Source organism: Cladophialophora bantiana, assembly GCF_000835475.1.
Source record: "Cladophialophora bantiana CBS 173.52 unplaced genomic scaffold supercont1.10, whole genome shotgun sequence".
Classification (NCBI taxonomy): domain Eukaryota; kingdom Fungi; phylum Ascomycota; class Eurotiomycetes; order Chaetothyriales; family Herpotrichiellaceae; genus Cladophialophora; species Cladophialophora bantiana.
Window position 1 is genome coordinate 1,401,643 of NW_015971584.1, and position 25,352 is coordinate 1,426,994.

Here is a 25,352-nt window from a genome sequence, read left to right on the forward strand (position 1 = left end):
ATGACTAGCATCCAGTCAGACCGTGCCATGGCTATGATAGCTGTAGCAAGCTAGATTGGAAATCAGACCCTTTATTTCGAATATCTGTCCTCTCCCTTCAGGGACAGGGCGTCAACTACGAAGCTGGCAGCTGGCAATGTCTGTCTGCTTGTATCACCGCCGCCGTATATTACATTTCTCTATATATATGTAGTTATCTGCCTCTCACTCTAGTCTCTTCAGAAATGGTCCGCCCACCCAACCTGCCCAAATCTATAAAACGAGAAGGCTCTGCTATATAGTATGTATGCAAAGAGTATGCGCAAAAACTGCAAGTATCATGGGGAACTTTTCCCGGCCCGACCCTCATATAAAGACACATGATGATGGTGATGACGATGGCGATGGCGATGAAGATGAAGATGATGATGGATACCAATGCGATGTCAAATTCCACCATGAGAATTCTCAGGGCAGGTTGAATCGATTCGTCCTGATCCGATCAATTTCAGGCCGAAGATGAGAAGAAGAATGCTCCTGCATCCGCACCATCAGGATCCGGAGCACCTCGTCCTCCCAGTCGCTCAGGTCGAGCCACTCGGGCACGACCATGCGATCCCTCGAGATAAGGATGCTTTCACCCTCGACGACCTGTTCGCCTAACTCTCTCTCTGTGGCGGATTTCTTGCTCGCCGCCGACTTGGATCGCTCTCTCTCGGCCATGGGTCGGGGAACCCTGTCAATTGACGAATACGTCACGGCGCGACTAAGGTTTCTTCTTCCCGCTGGACCTGCGTCGTCGCTGTCGTTGTCGCCGCCACCGGTCTCGGTTGTGGTCTCGGAAAGATCCTCCACATCCTCCTTTGCGGCCGGCAACTCGAGCTCACCGCCCTTCTCGACGTCACCTTCAATCTCCCCGTTCTTCAGTTTCCTCGCCATCCATTCCTTCCTTCTCTCTTCTCTGAGGGTTTTCAGATCCACTGGCGTCCACCAGTAAACCGGATACCGTCTCCCAGAGAAATTGTTCACCACAAGCGCACTGGCCAGCATCAACATGGCAGCCAGTAGCACGAGGGGCAACAACCACCACCCCAGGTCTTGGATCTCCACGTTTGTCGCAGCCAGCAGCGCAGTGGCGCCGGCGGGTGGGTGAATGGTCTTTGTGAAACTCATTGCGACGGATGCGCACCCGACCGAGAGTGCGCCAGCGAGCCATCTCAGATCTTCGAATCGGTTCGGCGGCAACAACAAAAATAACTTGGTGATTCCCACCCCGATGACGGCTGATACGAAGTGTCCCAAAACTAGGTTCCGGGGCTGGGCCAGTGGTGATTCAATAGTATTGTACTCCAATATGGCCGCGGCGCCGAATGAGGCAATGACGATGGGGACAGTGTGGCCCGATAACCGGGGAAGGGCAAGGAAGACATTTTCGATGATGGCGACACCGCAGAAGGCACCGACTAGAATTGAGAGGTACAGGAAGAATGTGTGGAGGTGGTAGATGAAGAACCATTCTGGAGGATGGAAGAATTCAAGGCATGAATTGGGAAGGAAACAAAGACAGGGGTGGTGTGCGACAGTGGATGATGGAGAGCGATGGCCGAACCAGTATGAAATCCAGGGAGGCAAGAATCGCAGGGGATTGCGAGGGACAAAAGGATTAAGGTAGTTGTCGATGTCGAAAGGTGGTATGGGCTTCGAGCCTTTGGGCGCAGCTTTTGCAGGCTGAGACTTGACTATGTCTTTGGCTGTCTGGTGTTGAGGCATGGCTGGTCTGACACTGATCTCTCACGCTGGTCGAGTTCTCGCTACTTCCTCAAAGGGGCACATAGACCTTTGCCGGTGTGGGAGACCAGGAGGCAACAAAAGACTTGACATATAGATATATCCCAGAAAATGAAAACAACTCTGAGTGCCGAAATTCCAGCGAGTCGGGTAAATGATGGAACCAGGGTTTTGAAAAAGCAGCGAGGAAGCGAACAAGTCAGATCCAGAGATGGCGCCGACATACCGGGTTGAAAAGGACTCGAGACGTTCCAGAAGGTAGGTCATGTCAGCCCCGAGGAGAAGAAGGGTTGGTGACAGATGGCGACGACTTGACGCCAGCGGGAGACAGGGAGAGGGATCGAGCAACGTCTCTTTCCACCTCCCCCCTTCGTGACGTGACGGCACTCCGTTCCGCATGCAATGTCACAAACTTTTGCAGCCGACGACAAAGGGTGTTGTCAAGGATTACATGAGAGAAATACGGCGACTGGCAGAGAGAGTTAGTTGTAGTCATGGAAACTCTGGAAAGGGGCTGCCTGCCGACCAATGGGGCACGGCCGTGGCTTAAGATGGCGAAGGAATTCCTGGGGTAAATGTAGAAGAGCAGCTGCGTACTCGGTACCTCGTAAAGCGGCGACAGATCGGAATTGCGGGATTAATACGAGGTACGGACGACTCCGTGGCTAGGAGCGAATTACAGTAGTACGGGGACGAGGTATTACTTAGCACCTCGTACTCGGTACCTATTCTTTGAGCCGAAACGCATCGCCGCCGATGACGTAAATTAACGACGAAGTCCGTGCTGCTAAACACTGACGTCGAAAAATACGCACGTGCCTGGCCTTTTTTTCACTTGCACGTGATCTCCAAGCTGCGACCTGGTGAAACCTGCAATGATATAACAAGTACATCGACCTCCTTGTTCCGGCGTCTTCACTCTCGAACTCGCGTCAACGTACCCTATACTATGCAACGGGAGTGCTCCCTCACGTTGAGCTGGGATTGGATGGGCTCGGCTGCACCCTAGTCTCGAACGTCGTTGTATCCAGGTCGCCCGCTCTGGCCTACCGAGTAAGCCCGTTACAAAAAAGTGAGTCCTATCAGGGGCACGACAGAACTTGCCGACGTGTGCCTGCCTGCCATGTGATCGAATCGCTGTCCTGACCGGCGAGCTGGGCACATGTTTCCCCTTCTTGTGAACCACCGACCGACCGACCTTCTCCCTCTTTCTCCCCCCACCGGTCGACTTGTCTTCCGCCCGTCTCCCCCTGTTACCAAAAAGTTCTTTGCGATCCGAGATTCTGAACGGTGGGCTTGTGATGAAGCGAGGTGGGTGTGAGCCGCAGCACAATAAGGCTTAGAAGCAAGCTTGTTCGACCGAGATCGGCACCAAACTCTATAATAAAATTGCCCATAATGAAACTATTGGCATCAGCGATTATCTGCTATTTCCAGGAACCTCAACCATCCCCGACTCGCACACCCTCAGTGGAACTCGAAGTCGAACAAGAATTTTCATGTGCCGAGCGAGATGAACATGCCTGGTATTACAACCCTCCAACTTCATGCGAACGGTATCAACGTACTCATCCCATCATTCGAGATTGTCAGCCCCAGGAACAGGTGCTTCCTGTCATAAATGGACCCTGGCTTTTAAGGTTGAGAGTATCTACTCACAATATCCTCGATCGATGCAATGTTGTTTTTTCCATCCCTGACCTGAGGCATCCTTTTCTCTCGTTTCTCGACGGGATGAAGGAGGCATTATCAAAGCTCAATCGTGACGTGGCCGGCAGGGGCTCTGCTTAGCAATGGTGTTGTTGGCTTGTACAGTAGTTGTACAGGGGCACAGAGTCCCAGCGCGAGGATGCGATGAGATTAGCCGTCACCAACTATACCTGTTGGTGGGAAGCTATTCTCCTTTTCTCACCAACAGGATCTGGGAAGGTGGTAGGGATAAAACTGCGCAGTGACTTTCTGGAGAGTCAATCAAATGGAACATGACCTTCATTTATAATTGGCATTCCACGTACCCTTTGGGATAGTGATGCTCCGCCCTGAATCCGCGCCGTTAAGTATATTTAACGCAGCCGTCACTTCATCAGTATCAAGCATTCTTCGGCCACATTGGGCGCAGTGTCTACTCTACTCGTACATCCGGAATACATGTCAATTATAGCCTGGGCGCTAGTAACATGGTTGTAGAGATGGACGCAAACGTACACTTATACGCACATTTATGTCCATGCTCATCCCAAAGTGGTACCAAAACTACCTTCTCGGTCGGTAGTGGCTCTGCGCCGTTCAACGTCCGACACTCTATGATACTCTAGGTTGGGGATACTGAGCGCTACGGCTTCTGCCCCTCCTTCCTCTCAACAAGTCTCGTCATCCAGAAGACGCTAGTGGCCTCGAAGACTCTGATCCACTCGTACTCGATCCAGAACAACGGCGTGCCCGTGACGGAGTCAGAGAGGGCCCAGGATTTCAAGTCGTGTCGTCGTCGAACCGGGATGCAAGCACCGTGTTGCTTCCCCTCTTGACCGCTGGACATCTTCTGCTCGGCAAGGAAACCAACGCCCAGAAACTCGAGGCGTTGTCTTCCTGGAAACGGGGAGTTGGCCAGTAGAACCGAAAGCCGAAGACTACGGGATGCCCAATCTGCGAGGCACTGGCGGAGACGGAGGAGCGTCATTGCTCCGATGATATCCTTCCCCGCTTCTGTCTTGTGCTTTTCGACTGCATCAGGTTTGTCGGGGTCTAGTCTCAAATAATGCACAGAATGATTTTCGGCGGCTGCACGGACGAGATCGTCGCCGGGTTGTCTCGCAAATTTTGCATCTTCGTAAGCCCAATGAGTTCCGTACAGAACCCCATGGACGGAGGCTTTTGAAAACGAGGCTGACCAATGACCCTGACCAATGAGTCTTGGTTGTTCGGATCTTTGCTTGCCGGGTCATTCCAGGGCCTAATCGGACTTTGCGAAAGCCAACTGTCGAGCGTCGAATCAGATGAAGAGCCCCGAAGGCTCAGAGGCAGGAAGACCTTGACGATTCCATTCGTAGATGAATGCGGCTGCAGAAGCGTTTGCCGCGCACATTCCCCAATAGCCGTGATTCAGTTGTGCTGTCGGATACAGCTAATTGTAGAACGATTCGGGAACGTAGGATCCATACGTAGTGTAGGCTCGAAGGTTGATCGGGCTCAATTCCTGCAGATTAAAATACATCTTGGAGCCATGGCTCTTGTCCCGTTCGTCAAAGAGCTCTCGTCTATGCCAGCCCGTCGGTTGAGGTAAATCTATGCCGATGGTCCGAAAGGGTAGAAAGACTGACAAAATCACAATGCTGCGCTTCCGTGGCTAGGCGATTTAATATTCCAGTCCCTGCGAGGCATGCCGAGCAAGCCGAAGCTCAAGTTTCGGCTGCAGCTTCGAGGGCGTCACCCATGCATCAGACTGATTGAGGACGGCGTGGCTTCCACGACGAGGTACATAGTCTGTTGTGAACATGGGCTGCATTGTTGGTCCAATCCTCACTTCGCACGATTGTGCCTAGATTCCATGCACTTTTGGCTATCATCTCAGTTCGGGTTCTGGGCCGTGGAGAGATTATGTCTTTCCCTCCTCACGAAGAGCAGAGTCCTGACACTGCCTTTGCAGAATTTAGGAATGAATTGTCATCAAGGTCTGCAGCATCACGCCGGGGGCCAATTGCAGTGTATTGGCAATCACGCGTTATCGTTGAGGTCTCCTCGTGGATCGCTTCAGGTCTGGTGTCGGCGTCTCAAGCCGGCGCCCATGCTGGATTGAGAGGATGTGCAAACTTGAGAAGTATTGGGGCTGGCTGCGAAGTATATGCTCAGCTATAACAGCTGGCATCAGATGCTCCCTTTAACGCGTGAGTATACATGGTTAGGCTGAAGCTTAGTTCGAATATAAACACGAGCGAAGGGCGCCTTGCCTAATTAGGTAGCTTTACAGCTATTATGCACATCACTACTAGTACTTATCCTAATTTCTACGATTCTTCACCCTTGTCCATATCTGTAAACATGGGACTCCTCCACGCTAACGGAATTTAAGCTTCTATGCGCGGCTTGCCTGCTCACGTGGGGCGAGAATCTCACAGAGAAGAGCTCTCAGCCTAAGCCACGACATTGCACCGTTGACAGAGGTGGGGATCTGGAGCCTCGTATTTGTATCTGTTGAACGCAGAACAGTTGTGGATCTGTCTGGTTGATTGTGTTCTGTCCCCCTGGCTATTCAGAGAGACTCTGCCTGTTTATATATACATTGGCCTGTAACAATAAGAGCATTCCTGAAACCTCCTATTCCGTCGCCATCCTATCACAGGTCTGCAAGAACAACAAGGTTGAGGCAGTTTGCGCAGTTGATGTAACGCCTAGTGTCTCAGGTGGTTTGCCACAGTGGCGCTCCCGCGACCCTGTCAACAGTATCCCAGCCCGCGCTCATCAGCCACGGTGACATTCACAAGCACAGCAAGCATCCGTGTTGTCCTGGACACGGTTGAGTGCATGCCAAAATCGAGATCTACGGTCGGCGAATAACAGGTTCTCGAGCTCGAGGCTACTCTGGCTACACCCCAGCTACACGACCTGGGACTTGAATAGAGCGTCAGGACTAACAATCCTCCGCACTTCGATCCCAATCGATCTGAAGAGAATGTTGACCTCTAAAATAGGTCTAATGCACGCCAAAGGTTGAAACATCTTGAAACTGTCTGCAGCGGAAGCACATGATGGATTATGTCCAAGAGTAGAGGAATGTGCTCCCACTTGATATCGAAAGGTATATCCAATAACATCTATATAACATCTTTGTTTCTCCTATTTTTAGCTCTGGTGTACTAGTTCTCTCGTCACCTAGCACAACCTCAAAGATTCCTTGATCTTCAAGACATCTGCCTTCCAGTGGCCACCACTAGGCTTTATATCTGGCCCCACCATTCGTCAACCAATATGACTGACCAACAACAAACATCTGGCTCCAGCGAAGCCCATCTGGTTTGGGAGGACTAGATCAGTGCCTTGGGGAAAGCACACAAAGCCGGTAAACCCAACGACAACAAGGTGTCGCCAGAGACAAATGAGTCGTCCGTTACCGTTAACACCAGGGGAGAGAAGAAGGATACCAACCAGGGTAATCCAGCTAACTCCGGGAACAAGTCTCCCGGCCGGGTGCCCGACGGCAGCCACTGCAACCCCCAAGTCAAGTGCGAGAAGGGTTTCGGAAAATTCGCTTCACGACGAGATCAATGACTGGTACACATTGAAGGCGTACAACACTTCCTATGACCATATCATCGGCATCATTGCGATAACCCAAGCATCACACGGGTCGAGTGGTATGACACCCCTTTTTAGCCTGGAGGGAATGACTCCTCGTAAGTTGCGCAACGAAAGGGGATTATTGGTCCTGGACTGGGTTGATGGATATGTGTACAAAATTGATGATGTCGACTTCTGGGACAGAAAATCTAGTTGTATACCACTTCTAGTAGACGCAAAGCTCAAGAATGACTTTTTCCGTACAAGTCAAATTCAAGTGTATGCGTTTAGAAAAGTGAGAGCCGCAATTGCGTCGACTGCACGCCCTTGTATGCTTCTCGCGTACGGACTAGACACGATTGCCCCAGATGGACCACGTCATTTGTGGCATTGAGGGCTATTATGACAACATGGTTGGATATGCAGGTCCAGACTATCCCAGTACGGCCAAAACAGCTGTCATGACTAGAGGATTAAGACATCGTTGTTCTTCATGTCGATGTCGACTTCGCCTTCACCCTTGCCAGTTCATTTCGCACCGCAATGTTGTGCTCGGGATGTGGCTCCGGAAACCCTTCAACATCGCCGCCCTTCCGAAACATTAAACAATGAGTCGAGCCTCCGAAATGGAACATGCCAATCTCATCGCCCTTGCTGACGTGCTGTCCCTCCCTGACCGTCATTTCGCAAGTCGACACTTCGCACATGCCAATCCCCAGGAATGCCATGAGCCCAATAGCCGGATTGTCCGCTTCAAAAAACATGATTGCCCGTGTGGCTGTGGCTGTCAAATAGCCTTGACTGGTCACTTCCCCTTCGGGGTCCGCCGACGTGTCGACTTGGAAGTCTTCGAACAAAGGTTCTGAGTAGTATGTTCCTACGACCAGGTATGCTTTGACCAATTTACCAGACACCGGCGCATGCCACCGATGATAGCTCAATGCGCTGAGGAACGCCTGGTATACCGTGCCACCAACAAATTGCTCCGTCCAGGCATCCTGTGCTAACATGTTGATGACCGAATATGGCTGTCCCTTCAGCCAGAAATGGTCTCGGGCCTTGACGTTGCGCGCCACCTTGAAGGTCTTTGATTTGCACGCGTTTGTAATCACATTGTCGTCCTACGGACTAGCAACTGGCCGAGCACCCTCCTTGAACAATCGGGTGAAGAAATCAACCCATAACTTGTAGCCCATGTGTGGTGCTGATGGTTCGCACTGGAACAATTCCTCGAATTTGTAGCTTGTCTTTCCCACATTCGCCGTCACGGTGAGCTCCTGCTGGCCATGCGGACTAAACCAACTTCCTCGCGCGTCCGTCTCCAAAACCCTGGCCGACTCTGGGGAGCAGAGGAAATCCCCCCAAGCATTGAGGACCTTCTTCAGCATCTTGTTAACGTCCGGATCAAGAAACATTGCATATCCCGAGGCTGTTCCCATGGGCCAGTCAAATAGCGCGTTAAATGGAAGACCGACCAGCCCAACGCGAGCCGAGCCCTCGGACCAGGACGGCGGGGAGGTCAAAATGTGGTTGATGACATGAATCATGTGAACGTAGTCGCGGACTTGGGGATGGCCTTGTCCCCGCGGATCGTTGTTGTAGGGCTCCTTGTTGGGGACTTGCTCAAACATGGACTCAAAGAGCATGTACACTCGGGTGTTGTTTTCGATCAATTCCTTGAATTGAACCAGCACCGGATGGAGTTCTTTCGGGTTCTGGTCGACCTTATGGACCACGCCACTGAGCCATTCTCGGTGGACTTCGTGGTCTGGAGCCAGTCACCCAGTCTCTTTTGCCTAGAGCCTGGCATGTCAGTGCTACCAGTGGTAGTGGAGGGATTCCCGAATCTCCTTACTTGTGACGACCCTTGTGCTTCGTGGCGAACGATGGCAACCCGCTGTAGGTGAGAACTCAGAAGCCGTCCTGCTAGTCTCAGTAGCAGTAACCAGGAAAGAAGAAGGAAGGACAATGCTGGCAGTGCAATTTCTGAAGAATCAAGTTTTGATAGTGGTGACACGAACATCTGCAGGGGCAACATCTAGATTCAACATCATTCCCATGCAACACATGTCACGCCTTGCGTAATCGTTGCAAACCCTCTATAGTAAATACATGGCAAATACGTCACTTGGTAGAGAAATCACATGACCATTCGGCGTGTCTCACCTCCATGAGCACTGCGTCCAAAAGGCACGGCGAATAGCAATTCGAGAGCCAGACTCCAGAGTTCCATTTAACCTGAAATGCCATCTCAGCCTTGCATCAGGCACGTAATTAGTTTCTATTAATATTTCTTCTAGATCGCTTTCTCCGGAGAGGCCTGCCTCACATCCTGTTGTTTTGTAAGTCTATCGCCAATGTCATACCTGCGTTTTCCAGGAGCTCCAGTTTTATGCGAGTGTGACAACAGCTAGATCTCCCTTCCCGAGCTCCCCGCTGTCAATCAATCAGTCAATTAGTTCCAGTTCTGCCAAACACACTCACACCCACCCGTCCCCCCATCGATCCCGCCCGCCTCCTGATTGAATCCAGTGTCGTCGCCAACGGTGCCGTTCACGAGGCTGGGCGCCGCATTAATCAACGTCCCTCCAACACTTCTAGACTCAGGCACAATCGTCTTGACATCGGACTGGATAACCTGTAGTTGATCGACTCCGTAGCAATACACCGCTTTCTTGTTAATATTGCCGCCGTGTCGGTCGATGCTGATTGTCGTCGGATAAAGGAACGAGCCTGGTCGGCTGAAATCGGTCGCCGAATTGCTGCTCCCTGAGTTGGTCTTGTTGGTCACATTGGGCACCGAAGCCAGCAGCGTCCCGCCAAAGGCTGGGTTCGTCCACATCCGGACCAGGAATCTCGTCTGGCTGAATGTGCATCGCAATCGAGACTGGTCGCGAGTGGATCCTCCGTTCTCGTCCTCGGGGTCAATCCCACCGTTATCTGCGAGTTCCGAGGTATTCAAAGCCGCCGTCGAATGTAGGAAAATCGCCTTGTCGTAGTAGATGTAAAAGCCGAAGTGTTCGTCCGCTTGACCTCTGTTGTACAGCTTGATGGGTTGTGAGGATGGATATGGATCACTGGGGAGGAGATTGGCAGGCGCTGCGCTTCCATCGCTGAGGACGTCGGGAGCTGGGATGATATCTGACGAATTCGACGACTGACGCCTCCGAAGTCTCGAGCTCGTCGAGCTGGATGTCGTGGCAGTGGCATTTGCAGGGTCAATAGGAAACACTGGGATGAATGTGATATAGAAAGGAGTCTGTTCTCCCTCAAACGGCTGAGTGATATTGTCGGTTGTGTTACCCATAAATATTTGGTCCGCCCGACTTGGTGGTGTCGGGTTTGGATTAAAGAGATCGTTTGTAAATGGGTCATCTGCACGCGTCTGAAGATCCGCTACGGACCTCCTCCGAAGCTCGTGTAGGGGGACCGTCATGTTTGCTGGCACAGTGCCGTTTCGAAATGTAATCTCGAATCGAAAATTCGGCTGGTCTGGGGAGTTTGGGGCGACTTCGAACTGCTCCTCCTTGGACAAAGCACAGCTCCACATCGTGTTGGGTCCTACGCATTGCGACTGCTGCTTGACGACATCTGGTCTGGCAATGGTAGATATGCCCGTGGGAATTGGAGGGTAGCCAGTAAGATTCAGCCACTGGCTCTGCACGGGAGTGCCGTCGCCTGTTCTTGTGAGGAGGGTGGCGAAGAGAACAGACGCTAGAACCACAAAGCATAAGATAATGCCAATGATAACTGTCCAACGGCGCGTCTTCTTCTTGTCGGCATCATCCTTGTCAATTTCCTTCCTTCGACGAAGAAGTCCTTTCAGTTTTGATGTTAGACCTTCATTTTTTGTGGCTTCTGGATTTTTCGCAGCTTCAGGCTCTTTGGCTTCTGACGGTTCTGATCTTGGCAACTCCTGCTTTTGGCCGACTGCTTGGACGGAGGCGGTAGACTCGAGTCGTTCCATGGCCTCTCTTCTCGCCTCTCCAATAGTGCTATTTCCGTTTGCGAATCTATCGCTGTAAAAAGTGTGGTTATGTATTGTGATTGGCAGTGGCTGCGTTGGCGCCATCGCTTGCTGTTGATCCGATGGCATTGTTTGCTCCAGCAAACGCAAGTGACTTTGTGGATAGTCAATCTGCGTCATGGGAACGGCGCCCTGAGATGCCATTGTGTGTTGCATCGCTGGAGAGACAGGTCCCGGTGACAAGACTGGCGGCTGATCCGCAACAGAAGCAATATTGGGATGCCGAGCTTCACGACTGGGCAGTTCCACGTCCGGGACTAAGGGGTCTCGTGCCCCTGAGCTTTCAACCGCGTGTGTCATTGGAGGATCTGGTCCCTGCTGTGACTTTTCTGCTTGCGTGAGCTCTGGACTCTCTACGGACCTTGCCTTGACGACCGCTGCCGTTTCTGCTTTTCTGACATTTGGTGACAATTCTTCAGGCTCCAAACGGATGGAGACGCCACGCCATAACTCCCGCTTTTCATTGCTGGGAGCACGAGCGTCATCCTCAGTATTATCCTCTGCCTGCCTGGGGGCGTGAACATCCTCTAAGGGCTTGACGACGATTTCTTTGTCGAAGACAGACAGTAGTTTTGGCAACTTCTCGGCGCAGGAATGGTTTTGGCACTCGAAATAGGGAACACCGCTCAACTGTTCGATAGCACATGCATGATAATATTCTGCTGCAAGTCCTTTGGTGAAGTCGACGGCAGGCAGTGCTGGAGTTGGGTCAATATCAGGAGGGCTTGCATTGGCTGGATGGGATTGCGTGTTGCCGTCCCTTTCTCTTTCCCATGTTGTCCATCTAGACCAAATGCTTGCCCTCGCACTTGCCAGTCCAAGCCGCCGAGGTGTTTCTGGAGATTCGGAGGTGAGTGGAGAAATGATATCACTCTTGGAAAGTCGTACATCAGCTGGTACCCAAGGAACTGGAGGTGTCTCCAGACTATTGTTGGTGACTTTCTCCACTATTGTCCCTTTCCTCGAAAGGATGGGCGAGAGCATAAGGTTCCACCAACCCTGTGATTTGTGCCGTCTGTTTTCAATGTCTGATGGGAGTATCCGTTCTTTGCTGTCAGATGACAATCTCGACACCTCCTCCAAGGACTGACGGCCTTGTTCGTCCTCGCTGTCATAATTACCCACATTCTTTGGGCTAGGTCCCTGAGTGGATCGAATAATGTTTGCCCCTGCCGTTGTTTGACCTGATGTATCGTGTTGCTCATGCCTGAAAGGGATTTTTGGCACCGGGGGCAAATCAACGTGCCGAATCTGTATCTCACTCCGTGTGTGTGGAGAATACGTGCTCGGTACTGTCCGTGTTCTACCAAAGAAAGATGGTTTCCATAAATCTGTTTCCTCGGCTGGAGTGACAACAATTGCAGGTGTCTCGGGCGTCTTGGCAGAACAGGCATTGCTTGCTACGTCGGCAGATCGGTGGGCAGCTAACTCATGCTCAGGGACACTCATACCTATAACGATTGATCGAGCGCCTGGGGAGAAATCAGTCATGGTGTTGGCGGATCCTCGGATCTCGTCCTCCTTGGCAAGAGCGCGATCTTGCCCGCCTGCGTCCATTATTTGCGTCGCCCTTGGCACCTCCCTTGCCTTTCTGGCTGCTTGTGATTCTTGCAACTTCGAAACAGCTTGTCGAGCAATGATCCTCTTTAAGTACTCTGCCCTCTGACTAGGGGATCGATCCAGCTCGTGGTCTGCAGGAGATTCGGACACAGAGTGGCTTACATGCTCAGCTTTAGCCGACATGATAGATGTGGCGTATCTCGGGCCAAGTCGAGGCCTCTGAGATTGGACTTGCTCAATGATAAGTCCGTCGGTCTGAGCCCTTTTTGCCTGCGCCGAGAAGTCTGTGACAATGTTCAGCCCCGGTCGACATTTCTTGTCAGGTCGGGATCGGATCGGCCGCTGCGCCCGCTTCCGTCGACCGGATTGCCTGCGACTTGGTCGTGAAGATTGCTCATTCCGGGCTGTTTCTTGACTGTATCTCTCCAGATGAAATTCATCCTGTCCACTGGAAGATCCGGTGTCATCATCGGAAATGCAGGAAGCGAAAGGATTGGGTGAAAAGAAGGTATCATTTGGTGCCAATGTGATGCTGCCATTGACGGGTTTGAACGTCGTAAGAGTCTCTTGCTGAGGGGACGACAAGGGGAATGGCGGAACCGTGTTGTTGGGTTGACGATACTCCAAATCCGTCCTCTGAAGAGTTTCCGCCTGACTACGGGGTTGCTTGAACCCGCTAACCATTATTGACAGTGTAAAATATTTCCACAAGTTGACTGCGTGTTGAGGTACAAATAGTGACAAAATATGGCGTTGCTCCTTTAATACGGGCCAGGGTCGAGGGGGGTTCTCAGGCCTGTCACTGGAGCCTTCTATTCATTGCCAATGATTCGAGTCAATCCAATTCGTCCTCGATGAATGAAATGGTGAGACCGTTTCAAGCCAACGAATTCTGCTTTGTGAAATGAACAAACACCGTTAACGGGATCAGCAGAGATTATTGTATTCAAGAAACAGAACAAGAAAGAAATAACAATAGGAAATTTGAGAGTGGCGTGAAGAAGAAAGGAAGGTTCCCTGTGGCATCATTAATTGACCTGATTAAAGGTGGAGATCGGTCCAGCAGAAAAGGATTGATAGGTACCAAGACAACAATATTTACAATCGCAAAGGCCGATCCACGTTCGGCGTGGGTTATTCTCAGACGAGGTTCCTCCACGACCTGCCTGGCCCCATTGTTTGTCTGAGGCTATGGGCTGCAACACGTTTCCTTGGATCCGAGCTTGCGGCGCACGGAATGTCCCAAACATAGATGTCGAAGGAGAATGAATGTGTCGCACAGCTCCTGGCCTGGCGGCTAGGCCACTCTTCAGAGATGATTGCTCCAGGTTGGAAGGCAGATGACTATTGGATGAGAGGAAGACGACGACAAAATTACGCGCGCGGTCAATGTTTTACCAGATGGAAGAGCATCGGCAGCCAATTAGAGCTGCTCATTGGGGATTACATAAGGCCCTAAATGTTTCACAAGGCTGCGCAGGGCTGCGACTCAGACGCTCTTGGAGTCTTGGGTAGCTTCACCGAGTATGTTTTCCAGCATTCATATACAGAGACCATGTCGGCAGTAGTCTGAAGACAGTCCCACTTATCTAACAGTCGAAAAGCAGCCTCCAGCTTCGACCTCGAATAGCTGTCGCGACCCTATCGATGCGACCAAATGGGCCCGCCAACTGTCCAGCCCCAATGATTTTGCTCCGGTCCCCAAAAGCATATCCCGTTGACCATGGTATCATGAATCAATTGATTGATCCTACCCCTCGGAGCCGAGAAGTCGTGCCTCTTCTTTGAATACCTGAGGCTTTTAACTGAAAGCTCCGCAATTCCATTGTAATGCACAGAAGATTTCAAAATGCCAAAGAAAGTATACCCAAAAAAATAGCCGAACATGGGGAACACAGTCCCACGGGAGATAGCACTACCGCCGGTCGTCATATTGTATACCTTGCATCGAGTTGCTATTCATTATCGGCGGGAGTGTCCGTGCTGGCTCATTGGAGCCATCGATATGGTTGTTGAAGTGAGGCCCGTATCCAAGGGGGCTTTGTGGCATCACATTCGGTGGTGGCGGGAAAGAGCCCTGGGGTTGCTGTATACCCTGCATTTGTCGACTCATTTCGTGCATCTTGGCTTCTAATTCAGCCATCTTCATTCGCTGGCTTTCAAATTCGGCTCGAGCTTGCTTATTCTGGCTTTCAAGCTGCGCAATATAGTCAATGGCTACAGAAGATCAGCATCCTGTCCTGGCCCACATTGCGATATCTGCTCACCTCTTGACAACGTTTCCCATTTGCTTGATTTGTTATTTTGACTCGCTGGTAGCCGACTTCTCAGCTGTTCAAAACAATCCTTCATTTCACTCCGTCTCTTGCGTTCGGCTAGCTTGTGAGTTACCCGAAGTTCTGGTGTGCGACTGTACGGAGTGGTCCCATTAGGAGAATCTGGGTCAACTCGAAGACTGTCTAACTGTTTGTGCTGCAGACTGTGATGGTGAGTTTCGGGAAGTTCTAGCAGTTGTCAGTTTTCATGGGTGTCACGGTCGTCAGGAATACTTACCTTGCTGGCCTGGTGGTAATCTGTTGGATTCTACCGTCAGAATACTGCTAGAGAATGAGTCGGCAAAGCTGTTTCTGCGCGAGTATGTTGAAGGAGTTCTCCCTTGTGGCCGGGGGGCGTCAGGATCGGGAAACGCATACGCCTGGCCTCGCGTGGGTGCCTCTGCGCTGTAGACCTCCTGTTTAGGATTCTCTAAAATCGGAGGCGCCACTCGTCCTGCGGCAAAACCACCTCTTCCACCGCGATTGGACCCAAAGGATGTGATTGGTCCACTCATCGTTGAGTATCGGCCGCCTCCTCCCGCATATCCATTAGTCTGGATACCTCGTTCCCTTTGAAGACCCGAGACGAGAGATGTTTGAGAGGCATTGGTGCTTGTATATGGAGATGTGGGCCCGAGCCCAAGGTTGGTCATGCCCGTGTGTATGCTGTTGGAAGCAACACTGCTCCTCCGCGAGTCATCAAAGTCGCCGCTGCCTCTATTTGGATTGGAGTTTGGATCTGAGGTGGGGGCTGGCAGTCCGTTGGGTTGCTGATGCAAGACACCGTTGAAGGGAGCTGGAGGCGCTGAAGGGTTGTCTGGAGTGTAAGGTGAAGGCCCCGCGCCGGTCGGGGAGTGGGCAGAGTTTAGGTATGGCATGGAGTTCGTCGAAGATCCCGACACTATGAGCAGAGGGTTAGCAAGACATCTGGCATTTGGCAAGAACCGGAACACTGACGGGTGCCCGGAGTCATCCAGCTTCCTGAATCCCTTTGGGGCGGATGAATCGAAAGATCTGACGGGGCTCTGTCTAGCGGCTGGGCTGGGAGCTTCGAAGTCAAAGAAGCTATCGAAGGGAGTGTCTGGGGAAGGCTGGGAGGGGGATTCGACTCCCAGGGACGGTGGCTCGTGGTTTCCATGTTGCCAAATCCGTTGAGGTTTATCGAATATGATCAGCTCAGATAGCGAGCAGAGACTACCCAGTCGCGCATATAGCGCTCAAACACGGTTGGAAAGTCCCTGACTCGTCGCTCGAATCGCTCTTGATTCCGAAATTTATTGGCCCGTCGAATCAGACAAATGAAACGTCAGGTGCGCCGCGGTGAAAGGTGAGGATCCAGGGACGCTGACACGACAGCAGTAAGTGGTACAGTACTCTGCAGGAAAGATGCGACGACCCAGCGCAAAACGAGCCCTGCGATGGAGCGACTGGGGCGGTGTCGCCGCGCTTTGCAACGTGGAGTCAACAGAAGATCGCTTGATACCGGCTTGACAAATCGGGATACTGTCCTTCTAAATTCGAGAGATCTTGTTCCTTCCCCAACCGCCAGACTCTTTACGAGAAGGTCCGATCAGATCGAGGTGCGCCTGAACTGGTGTCTGTGGAAGCCTCCGCAGGGTTCGAGGTCCTGTTCAGAACAACGTGGAGCAGGAGATGTTGTGGAGCCAGATCGAGGGCATGCAGTGTGCCAGGAGAAAGGCAGCGGGAGGACGGCGTTGGATATGTTGAGTTCGCGGGATCAGTTGTCGCACAGGGGAGCGGTGGGCGGGAGATGGCAGAGGAGGGATTTGATCTAGCCGCGGTCGACTGCAGAGGAAGTCGACGATAGTCAACTAGATCAGCTCAAGCTGGCTGGGATAGCGACTTTGCGCAGGCCGGAGGTTGCGGCGGGAAAAGACAGGGCCAAAGTGAGGGTGAGGTTGTTGACCCCAGAGGATAGGAGGAGGGACGATTCACGCTGTGTCAAAGGGCTCCGAGAGTAAGAAAGCGCAGGTGGGCGCGGCCCAGGACAGGGGGGTTGTATCTTCTGCAGTCGGGAGCCGGGGGTAGAATAATAAAGATGAGATGCTTTGTCGATGGCCTCGTAATCCGTGTGCCCGATATCTCTCCCAATGACAAACAAGGACAGAAAGTTGAGCCAAAGGCCACAGCCGAAATCAAGTTTCAAGAGGCAAGAAAGAGTCCGTGGCAGAAGAGTTAGAGAGAGAGTTGAACGTGGAGATGGAGATGTCGATGGAGATGGCAGGCCCAATCCAATCCAAAGCCATGGTGGTTGCAATCCACTCTGACCATTTTGGCATGCGATACTGGATTCAAACCATCAAATCAGGTACGTGGTGGTCGATTCCGAGTCGACATGGTAGAGACGTTCTTTGACTAGATCGGGGCTATCAATTGGAATTGGGGTGCGTTGGTGTTGCTTGGGTGCTTTTGGGTGCTTGGGTCACTTGCTTGGGTGCTTGGTGCTTGGGTGCTTAGGTGCTTGGGTGGCGCCCCGGCTTTCTCCTCGTCGTCTCTTCCCTTTTGGATGCGCGACTAGGTTGCTTTGGGTATTTGCTGTGGGCGTGATATTTAACCAGTTGACCAGGCCATTGATCTGATCAACATCACACGCTCTGGTCTCCTGCTATACCCTCTGTACACTATAATCCTTCCATCTAGGGGGCTGATGCGTGACTGCACTGGTTGGGAAACGAGAAGGAAAAGAGCATGTTGTTGCCTCGTGTACAGCGTGTGCGAGTGGCACCGAAGTGGCCAATACCGTAAGACTGGTGGTCACTGCAGAATCTGTCTGACAAAGAGAAACGTGGAGGACAAGGAGCAAGGAACGAGGAACGACAAATGGGCGCCCACCAGATGGGCAGATGGGGAGATGGGGGGTCCCGGTCCCCTGAAGGGGATCGACTAAGGACCTTATTTTTATTGTTACTAGGTATTACCCGGACGAAGGGCGGTGGTCCCCCACCACCACTACGAGTGCTTGCGCAACTTTCCTAGGCACTTGTGGTGCTTATATGTGAAGCATAGGTAGGTACCATCACTGTACATGGGCACTCATGAAAGGCAATCATTTTTAAGGGGGTGCTGGTTAGGTGCCTAGGTGTCTCCCTAGGTAGCTACTGTACCTGCAAAGCATCTCACCCACCCGCCTGTACCATCTCAGGACCCTGAATACTCGGTCTACCGCTTGCAGTATCCGGGGTGGATGAGCGACCTTCCAGCCCACGTGCTGCCTTGTTTCTTGTCGCGTCTTGGACTCTCTGCGGCACCCTCGCATACCCAGCATTGCCCGCAGCCCACAAATCTTTGCCTGTAACATCCAGTCTTCTCTGCTGTCCAACTCGTGGCAACCTCGTGTAAAGTAGTTTCACCAGTACCATCAGCTCACCAGGGTTGATCGCTGTTTCGCCTCTTTGTGACACCGAGAATGGTGCGAAATCCATGACTGTCGTTTTCACAGCTCATCTCCCCTCCGCCCACACTGGTCACAAGCACCTCCCCTCGATTTCAACTTCTGACAGGGACCCGAGCATTCGCATGTCGGCAGTTCGATATTAAGGTGGTACTATGCTCTATTAGGGCCTGGTCGCCGACCGCCTCAAAGTCTGTGGTCTCGAGGTGGCTCCCCTATCCTGAGTGATAAAGGGTTCAGCCTGGGTCTCCAGGCCTGGTCCCGGCTCTTCTCCAAGCCCAAGGGAGCTAAAGCACTGATGTTACTGGAACTAGGCAGTGCCCGAACCCGCCAGCGCCCTATCGAATCCTGCAATCTTTGATTGTCATGAGTCGCCATATCCCTACCCTGTACAGACGATCTTTGCCTATTATATTCGCCTCCAAGCCTCACTTTCTGCCACTATTGCTGTCCAGAACCCCACGGACATGCCAATTGGGATGCAGGAACCGCCACAAAACCATGGAAAATATCAACAGTTGGATAGTCAAAGATGGCAAGGCGTTGTGATTGCGGTGCAACGGCAAGAAAACGTCACTCTCGAAACCCACGATTGAGGATGCTTCCTGACTCGCAGAGTCGCAACAGAACATCCGCGCGACACTAATCTCGCCCGCACGATGACGTCGCAGAACCCGAGTTCCAAGCCACTCATCTTGCTCCTCCCAGCGTGCATCCTTAGCCTAACTTGTTCATAAGTACGATTCCGCTCGCCGAACGGAAAGGGGCGAATCAGCCAGGAGCTACAGTAGTAACTGCAAGTACAGTACTGGGGAGGTGCTTCGGCAGGGGAATCCACGTGGCGGCGGCAGCTACCCAGTAGTCGAATCCCCTTTTGCGTCGCGCAATTGCGAAATGAATCACTGCTCTCCGTCATTATTGAGAACACTGGTCGCAAAAGATACACCTTCTGTTGACGATGTCACCATGTTTTGCTGCGCAATCAATACCATCACTTGCTACGAACACCCTTGCTTTGCCGTCGAGGTGTCGAGGTTAGCTGCCAAAACTGAAGACAAGCGCTCCAACGCCACCCAAGCTTGGACCATCTTGCGGCGTGAGGCAAGGTTAATAGTGAAAGTACGATAGCCCGGAGCCGGATTGACGGATCCCCAATGTGGACGGAGTACATACCATTAGGTTGGTTTCGTTTTCTCATCATTCACCTACTACTCCGTACATGCCTAGGCAAGAGCCTCCTGAATGTATCCCCACCTCACTAGATATCGCAGCAAGACGGCTTTAACCCACAGCGTACTCCCTCATAGTGGTCCGCGGGCTTGCTGCGGCTCCCTGGTGGAGCCTCATGCCGTCAGCATCTTCTCCGCGTTGAGCAGGTCTTCCACCGTATCTTTCAGGGTGACGCGGATGGGGGTGTACTTGATGCCCAAGACTTTCTCCGCCTTACTCCCGTCCAGCTGGTACACTGGTTCTCGCGCACCCGGAGTCCCTTGTGGTATGCGCTCCTTGATCTGGGGGAAATCGTCTCGGAGAGCATCCACTGCAGTCTGATAGTCGAAGTGAGATCCGACAATAAATCGCCGGCCACCAGCTTCTTCCAATTCATAGGCGCGCAGATGGGCAAGGGCAACGTCTCTAGCATCTGCAAAGCCCGCAAAGTCGATGGGCGGAACTTCTTTGGCGGATCCATTGACGAGCTTCCAAATTGCCTCCGTCGACTCATTCAAACGATCCAGAGACCTTATGCCACCCAGCGAAGGGCCGAAAATCCATGGTGGATTGATGGAAGTGAAAGAGAAAGACGGTTGGTGCTTTTCTATCCATTCCCAAGCAGCCTTCTCTGCCAGACCTTTTGCTGCACAATATGTGAAACCACCATTGGACGAATTCTTGGCTTCTTCGTAGGTGGCGGGGTTCCAGTCTGACTCGGTATACGTATAACCCGGACGAAGGCCTTTGCTGAGGTCGAGTACACAGGCAAAGGAAGCCGTCAGGACGATACGACGCAGGGATGAGCCCTGTGTGGCCCCGGCTTTTAAGACGTTCAACATCCCGTCAATCGAAGGTTTCAAGAGCTCTTCCTCGTTGTCTTTTGGGTTCAAAATGAAGGGATTCGCGGTGTGGATGATACCTGTCGCTCCCTCGACCGCCTCGCTAAGAGCGTCTGTGGCGGCCATGTCGGGAACGACGGTGAATGACAATTGATCGGCGTACTTTGCATGAACCTCCTTTATACCAGCAATCGATTTCTCAGACCGAACCGTCCCGCGGACACGATATCCGGCTTCCAGGAAGGCATGAGCGATATGGCTGAGGCGTAAGTCAGCTCAGGAGCGACGTTGGGAAAACAGGTCTGAGCAACATCCACCTCTAGTCTCGAGGTTGAACCCGAATACACAGGAAGGGACGACTCACGAAGCCACGAATCCTGATAGACCAGTGATGAGAATAGTCTCTTCTTTCGGGGAAAGCGAGCCCATGTTGACAGCTTCAATAGACTGGTAAGACAAGGGAAACCTTTGCTTGATGCACAAGGTAGGTGGCCGGTATAGGTTGTTTCGATTGACAGATTCATGTCATAAACTCCTCAGGACTAACCGGGGTCTTTTATAGGCCGTAAATGCCAATGAGGTGATCTGTCGGTTGCTACCTCTGCACTCTTCTGGTCTTGGGTAGCATTGCATCAAGTCCATTTCCGTGCTGGCGAAGGTTAATCGACACTGTTGGCCCAAAGAAACTTCCCATGATCGAGGTCGCTTCGTTTTACAAATCTCGCTTTTTCTTGGCCACAAACAGACCAACAAGGACACATAGAACCCCTGTCAAAAAGGGTTAAGACAGTCCGGTAATAATTCATTTGGACCGAACTACGGAGTTTATCAGTTCAACAAGACGACTCTCTACAGAGCCAAGCTCGGGCTCTTAACATAGAGCTTCGGGCAGTCCACCATTTTGATCATGGCTCGCTGACTAAGTGCATGTGCGGCCGCGCAAGCCGCATTTCTATACGCCGTCAAGCGATGCGATTGAGTCAATTCAAGGGAAGACGTCGGCAACCCAAGGAGAGCCCAGACTGTACCACGAAGGACGAAGAAAAAAGGATGAATCAGCAAGACAAGCGGCAAAGTCTCCGTAGTATCACCACCTACGGAACTCATTCTCGAGTTGGGAGGAAGAGGAAGACAATTTGTATGGCACCAACATGGGTTGATATGCTATGATCAGGTAAGCTCCAAGGTCTGTAGCAAAGCCCGGCAACATACACTGAGGGTACGTGTTTTGGTGTTGCAGGTGTCTAGTTAGCAGCGACGTGGTGGTCTTTTCAAGTTTGTATCGAACTTTGTGCGACAAAGTGCCAGACCCAAAGTCCTCTTTCATTTAGCCTTTTGGACCTTTCCAAGTCAATGCCATCGCAACAAATGTCCCTGTGGTGCCGGCCTAGCTCTCCTTGCCACGGCGTCGCTGGGTCGCTGGGTCGCTGGGTCGCTGGGTCGCTGCACCGCCTTCACGTGCGCCACCTACAAAGTGTTGCTACCCCACCAAACCAAAGGTTCGCTTGTCTCAGCCTCGGCAGGCACACAGCAGGCAAAATCTCTCGCCTTCAACCAGTGTGGCCCCCCAAGGTGCTCAAAAGGACAATCGAGTGAGCCTCAACAGGATACCGAGCACAGGAAATCCATGTACGAGTTCCGCCTTACACTCTATTGGTCTGTGACTCGATTCATACAGGCATCCTCACTTACAAGTTGTATGACCACTTAGAGCTCAATATGTCGCACCTATCATCCACGGCCCCTGCTCAAATCTGTCATGTTGCTGTGCTGCTTGATGGAGTTTATGCTTTTGCAAAACTCCTGTGCAGGTCACTAGCCGTCACAGCCTCTTAGCGCTAACACGGTCTACCAAATTGCCATGAGTCCTGCTACCGCAAGTCTCTCAGCTGTAATGGACCCCGGCTCCACAAAGAACGACAATGGTGTGCACCGGAGAAGACTTGTAAATATCCACAAAGAAGCCTCAGAAGGCAGCCTGAGCAGCACGAGAACTTCGCCGCCTCGTCGGCCAGACTATTTGAAGGGGGTGATATTGCCTCCATGATCACGAGCATGTTCCGGCATACAATCTTTCAGAATCATTTGACAGTGAGAAGGGTCGACTCCTACAGTCGCATACTAGGAAAGTGCGGAAAACTACATCTGGTTGAGCCCGACCACAGCTTGACGCTTGACTCCAACAAACGAACAAAGAGAGTACTGGCCAGACAAGGTAAGCGGCGTCAAGAGCAGCGATATACAGCCCAAAGTTGACTGACACAAGAACAAACATCAGAGCAAACATTATTGCCAAAAACAATCCGCATTTGTATTGATCTTTAAATATGTCTTCCGCGTCCCTGCCACTCCCAACTCCTCAACCGTCTATCGATACCATAAGTAGCTCGAGACCCGACAGTTCTGCCTCAGAAGACTTTACCATGGTGGACCATCCCCGCGTCCTGTCGCTGCGTTCTCGATCAATGCATGTTAGAGACCATGCCGTTACCGAAATCCATCCCCTGAGCGATAGTGATGCCTTCATTGTGTCGGTTCAACCTCCACAGGTCCCAGAACATGGTCTCCAGCGCGGAACCTGTGATATCGTGCTTGTTATCGATGTGTCTGGAAGCATGTCATCTGCGGCACCCCTTCCAGATGCAGAGGACGATAATGAGAGGGAGGCAGCTGGACTGAGTGTTCTCGACCTCGTGAAACACGCTGCAAGAACGATCCTTCAGACCCTGGGTGATAGTGATAGACTGGGTATTGTGACGTTTTCGGATGATGCAAAGGTGAAATGTCCCAATGATGATCGCTCCATACGCGCAATATTAACAGGCAGACCTATAGGTCGTGCAAGAACTCACATTCATGAAGCCCGCGGAAAAGCAGGCGACATGGAGCAGGATTGAGAACCTCCGCGATGAAGCCTGCACAAACCTTTGGGCCGGCATCCGTACTGGGCTGGAGTTGTTCTCCAAATCGCCACTTGCGAATAACATACAAGGCCTCTACGTTCTAACTGATGGAATGCCAAATCATATGTGTCCGAAGCAAGGGTAAAAGCCACATCCACGACAAAAAGACAACCTTAGATCGATCGCTAACTCCTGATTAATACAGCTATGTCGCTAAACTTAATCCTATACTAGAGTCCGCAGCCCGCGAGAGGCCCATCATCCCTACCATTCATACTTTTGGATTCGGCTACCAGATCCGCTCCGAATTGATGCAATCGATCGCAGAGGTGGGTGGGGGAAATTACGCATTCATCCCTGACGCAGGTATGATTGGAACTGCATTCGTGCATTCGATTGCCAATCTTTACACAACATTCGGCACGTCTACCACATTAGAAATCAAACTATCAAGAGACATTGTGGTAGAAACGACATCAAGAATGACTCTGACCGCCGAAAATGGAGGATATCTTCTACATCTGGGCAACATCCAATACGGGCAGTCTCGGGAACTGGTGTTCGTGTGTCCAAAGGGTATTCCTGAAGACACAGTCATGACTGCAACGCTGAGCTACAATGCCGCCAGCGGGGCTTCCCAGGGCTTCCAGAGCCGTGCAGTCTTTTCGGACAAGACGGTGATGCCTCAAATCTGGGTCGAGTACCACATGCGCAGAGCTCAAATCTGCGGATTCATATCCTCTCTCTTCCCTTTGAAGAATAATGGTGAGCGTACGACCACCATGGACAGAAATTCGTTGATCGAAGCACGGGCAAATCTGAACGCCATCGCCAGCTCCATGTATCAATCTCCCAACAAAGATGCAGTCGGGCTCAAATCGCTCCTCGATGAGATCATGGGTGACGAACCAGCAGGTCAAATCTCCAAAGCCCTTACTTGGACTACAACCCAAACCTATTGGCAAAAATGGGGTCGTCATTACCTGCCCAGCCTGCTCCATGCGCATGAGCGTCAAATATGCAATACATTCAAAGATCCCGGGCCATTGCTCTACAGCAGAGACAGCCCGCTCTTCATCAAATACCGCAACGAGCTGGATGCCGCTTTTGACAACCTCCCGGCACCGAAGCCATCTCGTCCGCCGAGAGTTGTGTACACATACAGTCCCACTGGCGAAGTGACGGGTACAAGAACCATTGCGCACCGAAATATCAGTATGAGACGCTACAATACCAGCGCGACGCCTTGCTTCAAAGGCAATTGCTTGATTTTGATGGGCGACGGAACGACTAAGATGCCGGTCAAGAGTCTCAAGGCAGGGACGATGGTATGGACACCTGTGGGTCCACGAGCAGTCCGTGCGGTTTTGAAGACCAGAGTTGGCGGCCAAACGCAGAAGCTGTGCCGAGTGGGCGATTTGCTAGTCACGCCATGGCATCCGATCAAGTACGATGGACAATGGCGCTTTCCGAACGATGTCGCTGAAAGCAGCATGCCGTTCAAGGGGAGCGTCTACTCTGTACTCCTGGCGCCGTTTCACCATTCAGACGGCCACGCGGTCGAAGTCGGAGGTCAAATCTGTGTCACGTTAGGTCATGGTCTCGTCCGAAGCAGCAAAGACGATATTCGTGGGCACAAATTCTTTGGCAATTACCAGCGGGTTGCGATGAACCTGTGGCGACTTCCACTGAAGAAGGGTCATTTCAGATGTGGTGGGATGCTCCGGAGCGCGAAGACGGGCCTGGCTTGCCGATTTCTGAAGCCATCCATGATTAATATTCGGGGCGTCACAAAGACTGTGCGGGTTGGGATGAAGGTGAGATGCGTTGGCTGAACGTCGGATTCGGACAACAGGGCAGGAGTATTTCGTAGTTGGGCTGTGGTGGCTCTTTCAGCCTCGCGGTCTGCCAGTGCAGAAAGGGAGGCGGGAAGGGGGGTAGGAGCACAGCGGTAGTCAGTTGGTCCCAAAAATGGCACTCCGCTCCGATATTAGGTGACGGGCTACAGGGTCCTTGTACAGTACGGGATATTAGGGAGAAGTTAGT

The 25,352-nt window shown here is 52.0% G+C and overlaps 7 protein-coding genes across 7 annotated transcripts; 1 reads left to right on the forward strand and 6 right to left on the reverse strand.

The window, feature by feature from the left end:
- Positions 1 to 447: 447 nt before the first annotated feature.
- Z519_07409 (uncharacterized protein) lies at positions 448 to 1,749 on the reverse strand (the record flags this gene model as incomplete). The annotated part of the gene is made up of 1 exon (XM_016765144.1): positions 448 to 1,749. One exon carries the CDS (start codon positions 1,747 to 1,749, stop codon positions 448 to 450), a length of 1,302 nt encoding a protein of 433 aa, XP_016619094.1.
- A 2,350-nt stretch (positions 1,750 to 4,099) lies between these two features.
- Positions 4,100 to 4,978, reverse strand: Z519_07410 (uncharacterized protein; the record flags this gene model as incomplete). Its single annotated transcript, XM_016765145.1, has 3 exons — positions 4,100 to 4,590; positions 4,656 to 4,741; positions 4,926 to 4,978. The coding sequence occupies 3 exons, from the start codon at positions 4,976 to 4,978 to the stop codon at positions 4,100 to 4,102; spliced, it is 630 nt and encodes a 209-aa protein (XP_016619095.1).
- A 2,551-nt stretch (positions 4,979 to 7,529) lies between these two features.
- On the reverse strand, positions 7,530 to 8,669 carry Z519_07411 (uncharacterized protein; the record flags this gene model as incomplete). The annotated part of the gene is made up of 2 exons (XM_016765146.1): positions 7,530 to 8,159; positions 8,217 to 8,669. 2 exons carry the CDS (start codon positions 8,667 to 8,669, stop codon positions 7,530 to 7,532), a joined length of 1,083 nt encoding a protein of 360 aa, XP_016619096.1.
- Positions 8,670 to 9,493: 824 nt separating this feature from the next.
- Positions 9,494 to 13,309, reverse strand: Z519_07412 (uncharacterized protein; the record flags this gene model as incomplete). Its single annotated transcript, XM_016765147.1, has 1 exon — positions 9,494 to 13,309. One exon carries the CDS (start codon positions 13,307 to 13,309, stop codon positions 9,494 to 9,496), a length of 3,816 nt encoding a protein of 1,271 aa, XP_016619097.1.
- Positions 13,310 to 14,540: 1,231 nt separating this feature from the next.
- Positions 14,541 to 16,078, reverse strand: Z519_07413 (uncharacterized protein; the record flags this gene model as incomplete). Its single annotated transcript, XM_016765148.1, has 4 exons — positions 14,541 to 14,842; positions 14,893 to 15,129; positions 15,179 to 15,841; positions 15,898 to 16,078. 4 exons carry the CDS (start codon positions 16,076 to 16,078, stop codon positions 14,541 to 14,543), a joined length of 1,383 nt encoding a protein of 460 aa, XP_016619098.1.
- Positions 16,079 to 19,695: 3,617 nt separating this feature from the next.
- Positions 19,696 to 20,832, reverse strand: Z519_07414 (uncharacterized protein; the record flags this gene model as incomplete). Its single annotated transcript, XM_016765149.1, has 2 exons — positions 19,696 to 20,662; positions 20,768 to 20,832. The coding sequence occupies 2 exons, from the start codon at positions 20,830 to 20,832 to the stop codon at positions 19,696 to 19,698; spliced, it is 1,032 nt and encodes a 343-aa protein (XP_016619099.1).
- Positions 20,833 to 22,730: 1,898 nt separating this feature from the next.
- On the forward strand, positions 22,731 to 25,141 carry Z519_07415 (uncharacterized protein; the record flags this gene model as incomplete). The annotated part of the gene is made up of 3 exons (XM_016765150.1): positions 22,731 to 23,180; positions 23,239 to 23,447; positions 23,512 to 25,141. The coding sequence occupies 3 exons, from the start codon at positions 22,731 to 22,733 to the stop codon at positions 25,139 to 25,141; spliced, it is 2,289 nt and encodes a 762-aa protein (XP_016619100.1).
- Between the last annotated feature and the right edge of the window lie 211 nt (positions 25,142 to 25,352).